General features: G+C 46.8%; 1 protein-coding gene across 3 annotated transcripts in view; it reads left to right on the forward strand.

The window, feature by feature from the left end:
- The first annotated feature begins 3,670 nt into the window (after positions 1-3,670).
- Positions 3,671-5,547, forward strand: part of TMUB2 (transmembrane and ubiquitin like domain containing 2) — a 4,374-nt gene continuing 2,497 nt past the window's right edge. Inside the window, exons 1-2 of one of the 3 annotated variants that reach the window (XM_007127945.4) lie at positions 3,671-3,764; positions 4,373-4,446. In XM_007127945.4, the coding sequence (XP_007128007.1) occupies positions 4,412-4,446 (35 nt within the window). In that variant the 5' untranslated portion in view covers positions 3,671-3,764; positions 4,373-4,411. The other 2 variants (XM_007127946.4, XM_028485431.2) reach the window with 2 other exon arrangements.

Here is a 5,547-nt window from a genome sequence, read left to right on the forward strand (position 1 = left end):
CTACTGAGCCTGCGCTCTAGAGCCTGCGAGCCACAGCTACTTAGCCTGTGCTCTAGAGCCCCTGTGAGCCACAACTACTGAGCCCGCATGCCACAACTACTGAGCCTGCGTGCTGCAACTACTGAAGCCTGCACGCCTAGAGCTCGCGCTCCGCAACAAGAGAAGCCACTGCACTGAGAAGCCTGTGCACTGCAACAAAGTGTAGCCCCTGCTCACTGCAACTAGACAAAGCCCGTGCGTAGCAATGAAGACCTAAAGCAGCCAAAAAATAAATAAATAAATAAAATAAAAATTGTGAGTCACTGTGTTGTACACCTGAAACATATAATATTGTAAATCAGCTACATCTCAATTTAAAAAAAAAAAAAAAAGGCTTCACCTCTGGCCAGAAGACAACTCTCTCAAATTCCCTATCTCTTCCCCCAACTTCTCTGAATGCATCTATCATTCATTTAATAAATTTTTATCAAGTACTCGCCGCATGCAGGCATTGGATAGACTTTGGGAAAACTGGAATAAAAACAAACAAAACACAGTTCCTGCCTTCAAAGAATTTGGTAAGACAGAAAAATGAAAAATGACGTGTAATGTGGTAAATGTTATGGTAGAAGTCAGTCCATGAAGCCTTGGGAACACAGAGTGTATGTTCCTAACCCCAGATGGATGGATCGGGTACCTGGGGCAGGGGGCAAGCCAGATTTCCCACATCCTCTGCAGGGCAAGCCCAGATATCGGCCCAGCCCTCCCTGGCTCCAGAGGCCACTGCTCAGTCATTTATTCCCTTCTCAGATTGCATTTATCTTCACTTCTCCCTTTCTCCTCTGCGCTTACAAACATCTTCAGGAGTCTCACATCTCTCAAGCCGCAGGCCCCCCCCGCAAACATTCCCTGTTCCTCTCTAGCCTCTACCGTTTTTGGGGAAGAGAAAAGTAAGGGGTGCTCTTCACACTGCTGATGGGAATGAAAATAAGTACAACATTCTAGAGGACAATGTGGCACCGTGTATCAAAAATCTTAAAAATGTGAACATCCTTTGACCCAGTAATTCCAGTTCCTGGAATTTACCCAAGGGGGAAAAAAGATCATGGATGTGTACAAATAACTGTCATAAAGATGTTTATTAAAATGCGGTTTAAAAACAAAGTACTGAAAACAATCTAAATGTCTATCCAAGTGAGATGATTAATTTTAAAAAGTATAGTGCAACGTGGAAGGTAATACTGTTGAGTAGCTATTTAAAACTGTGCTCTGATGCTACAAAAATATTCACCAACATGTGCAATGTTTTATGGTAATAGCTAAGTGAAAATAGTAAGGGACCAAATATTGACAATAAGATTATGTATATATATATATATATATATATATATATATAGTACATACACACACACACATATAGAGAGAGGAGGAGAGAGAGAGGGAGGGAGAACTGGATAACTTTAGCTATACCACTAACTGCATAATTTCGACAATTATTTAGTCTCTCTGAGCCTCAGTTTCCAAATCTGTAAAGTGGATACAATATGAGGTACTTGATAGGGCTCCATGAGGTAATGTATGTGAAGTGCTTAGCACAGTACCTGGCATATAATAAACTCTCAAAAGCATTAACAGTGGTTCAACTCAGTGCTTTTTCATTCCGTCAAATATTTATTGAGAGCCCTCGAGCCTGCTGTTCTCTCTATTTGGAACTTCACTTGGTAAATCTGTACTCATTCTTCAAAATTTTCTTGAACTGTACTACGATGCCCTGCCTTCTCCTGTGTTCATCACAATAAAAACACTAAACTTTAAATCCAAAAGGTACATTTATGCAGAAATTGAAACAGTACCTTTTATCTCACAAACATAATGTTGATCAAAAGAAGTCAGACAAAAGAATTGAAAGCAGGGACTCAAACAGATACTTGTACACCAGTGCTCACAGCAACATTATTTATAATACCTCAAAGGTGGAAACAACACAAATGTCTACTGATAGATAAATGGATAAAGAAAATGTGGTATATACATACAATGGAATATTACTCAGCCTTAAAAAGGAATGAAATGATATGGTCTATAACGTGGATGATCCTTGAAAACATGCTAAGTGGAATAAACCAGACAAAAGAGGACAAATATTGTATGATCCCACTTACATGAGATACCTAGAATAGGCAAATTCATAGAGACAGAAAGTAGAAATAAAGGGGGGAGGAGGGAAAGGAAATGGATAAATAAAGGAAATGGATAGTGATGATGGGTGCACAACATTGTGAATTAATGCCACTTAAAAATAGTTAAAATGGTAAATTTCATGTATATTTTACTACAATAAGAAAAGACTGAAAAGAAAAAAAGAAGCCGGACACCAAAGAGTACGTACTGTTTGATTCCACTTATACAAAATACAAAAACAGAAAACTATGGTGACAGAAATCATAGTAGTGACTGCTCTTTGGAAGTTAGTGGCGAAGAGGACTGAAGGGCAGTTCTGGGGTCATTTTCTATTTCTTTCTTTCTTTATTTTTGGCTGCGTTGGGTCTTTGTTGCTGCGCGCGGGCCTTCTCTAGTTGTGGCGAGCGGGGGCTGCTCTTTGTTGCGGTGCGCGGGCTTCTCATTGCAGTGATTTCTCTTGTTGGGGAGCACGGGCTCTAGGCGCACGGGCTTCTGTAGTTGTGGCACGCGGGCTCAGTAGTTGTCGCTTGTGGGCTCTAGAGCACAGGCTCAGTAGTTGTGGCGCACGGGCTTAGTTGCTCCGCGGCAAGAGGCATCTTCCTGGACCAGGGCTCGAATCCGTGTCGCCTGCATTGGCAGGCGGATTCTTAACGACTGTGGCACCAGGGAAGCCCTCATTTTCTATTTCTTGATCTGAGTCCTGTTTCCACCGATGTGTTCAGTTGGTGAAAACTAACGAGCTCTTCGCTTTTGAGTTTTCCCGTCAGCATTATTTACACTTCAATCAATAGTTCACCGGAAAACAACACCAAAAACCCCAGAACGTCTTTAGAACAAATTTTAATTTCAAAAATCCGGATCAATTCTTGTAAGCTGAACCTTTTTTCCCTGTCTTTCTTGGGGCTCCTGCTTTTCCTGTGTTCTAAGCCTGCAATGAATCTGTGCCTTCTTTTGAAATGCTTTCTTGCCTTATTTACCAAGGTTCCACACTACCTGGGGCCGCATTCTCGGAGCACCGGCTGGTGACTAAATTGTCTCCTTGTCTGTCTGTCATCTCGACTAGCCCTGAGTTGAACTCTTTGAGATCAGAAAGACCAGTCCCGGCTGATTCCGCTAACCCGGAGCTCAGTGCGCGTTGCAGAGCAGTAATAAATCCAATCAGCCCGGGAAGCTGGGAGCAAGGCCGGAAGAAAAACGCTGCGAAGAGGAAAGCGCCGCTCTGGTCCGCCCAGCGGTGCCAGCCCGCTCGGACATCCAGACGGCGAAGTCACACCCCTTCCCCAAGCACCTCCCCTAACTCCCTCCTGGCCCCGCCCCTCACCCATGGGCTCCTTAGGCCCCGCCCACCAGGCGTGGCCCTGCCCCGGGAGGGCCAGGATCCCGCCAACAATAACTCCGCCCCTCCTTCCGCTGAGAAACCTGTCCCTTTTATTTAAAGAATACGTTTACGTCAGTCCGCTTTACGTAGCTTGTCGTCATCAGTGCAAGGCGCGGAGGCGGAACTTCCTGTCTCTGGTTCTAACGGCTTCCGGGAGAAGCCGGAAGAGACCGGACCCTGGACCGAATCAGGGCTAGCCAGCCCCTCCCCCGACCCCTACAGAAAGGTGAGTCCACGGGCCGTCTTAGCGAAGTCAAAACACTTAGTCTGGCCGTTTCAGGTGAGGATCTCCTTCCTTATCCAGGCACAGTACCGGTCCAGATCCCCTTTAATTTCCCATGTTCCCCCGCGTACTCAAGCCCCGCCCTCAGTCTCCCGGCTCCGCCCCGAAGTGTGAGGGGTGTGGATGGTTTGTGAACCCCTCACCTGACTCTACCCGTCGCGGGCTGGGAGAAGCGGGTTTGGCCACGGCGGCCGGAACTAGGCAGCCTTTCGGCTTGGGTGGACCCACGGACTCCTCTCCAGCGCCGCGGGAATAGGACCTCCCAAACGCGGAGCCTTCGCGTCAGAAAAGGCAGGATCGGGGACCCCTCCTCACCGCGCCGTCAGGGTCGCTCACGGGTTGAGGAGCGAGCAAAGGCCTCTGAGGAGGGAGACCTGGGGTCCTGCCCAGTCCCTCCCCTGGAAAGTTCCCGGTGCCTGTGCCAGTCGTTTTTGCCTCTGTTCGCCGCAGTTTCCTTTTCTTTAAATCAGGGTTAATGACGTTAACCTTCTTACCATTAGGGGTTAGTTGTGGGAGTGATAAATAACTGCTACTGTTTGTTTACTGAACAGTTGCAATGTGCCAGGCATTGTGCTAAGTATTTTGCTTCGATGATTTCCCGTCATCTTCAAAACAACCTTATGAGGTAGGTACTATTTTTAACCCCATTTTACTTATGAGAAAGCTGAGGCTCTGAGAAAATTGTTTGAGGTTACAGAACTAGTAAGAGGCAACGGGGGTTATAGTTAGTTTTGGGTTTGTTTTTTTTTTTCCCTGATTCCAGGGCCCATGTACTAAATAAGGATGTGAAAAGTATTCAAATGTTGCTATGTTCCGCAGTATTCTTTGAGCAGCTACTGTGGGGTTATGCTGGGCACTACGGTACATAGAGAAATACATGCGAACCTTATCTTCCAGGAGTCTAGTAGAGAGATGGACTGGTAGATAAGTATAATGAAGTTTTATAGGTGATGTGAGAATAATCTGGTAATGATAATCATCAGACTGGATTTGCCCAGGGACAGCTTCGAAAGCAGCAGATTCTCCAAGGGAAAGAGTAGGTCCTCCAAGGAGCAAGCAGATATCCTCCCTACCTTTCTAAGAAACTGCCGAGGGAGAGCACAGGACAAGAGGGGAGATTGCGATATGGATTGTGAGAGCCATTTTGGAATCTTGTCCGAATCAGTTCCATGCAGGTAGTGGTTTTGCATTTGTGAGCCTACAGTGACCCAGCAGGGTGGTGCTTCTGGTGTCTGTTCTGCTTTGCTGCCAGAAGAACTTCGGAGGAGGCAGACACAATGTCCGCTGCATAGCGTCTGTTGATGGCCCCTACTGAGCTGTCCCTTTGGGGTGGTCTGACTTTGCTTTTGATAAATTAATTTTCTTTGGCTCTTGACATCTGGACCTAGATCCGTGACCATGAATGAGACTGAGTTCAAATGACACAATCTGGCAAGAGAGGCTGCGCTATGCCTCCAAAGGGGCCCCAAATAAAATATTCCGGGCTTTTTTGGTTTCTCTGAAGCCACCTTAGAGGCATCTCGGGGGGGCATAGTTGCTTTACCAATAGATAAAAATCCTGGGCTTCCCTGGTGGCGCAGTGGTTGAGAGTCCGCCTGCCGATGCAGGGGACACGGGTTCGTGCCCCGGTCCGGGAGGATCCCACGTGCCGCGGAGCGGCTGGGCCCGTGAGCCGTGGCCGCTGAGCCTGCGCGTCCGGAGCCTGTGCTCCGCAACGGGAGAGGCC

The sequence above is a fragment of the Physeter macrocephalus genome, unplaced genomic scaffold, assembly GCF_002837175.3.
Source record: "Physeter macrocephalus isolate SW-GA unplaced genomic scaffold, ASM283717v5 random_392, whole genome shotgun sequence".
Lineage (NCBI taxonomy): Eukaryota > Metazoa > Chordata > Mammalia > Artiodactyla > Physeteridae > Physeter > Physeter macrocephalus.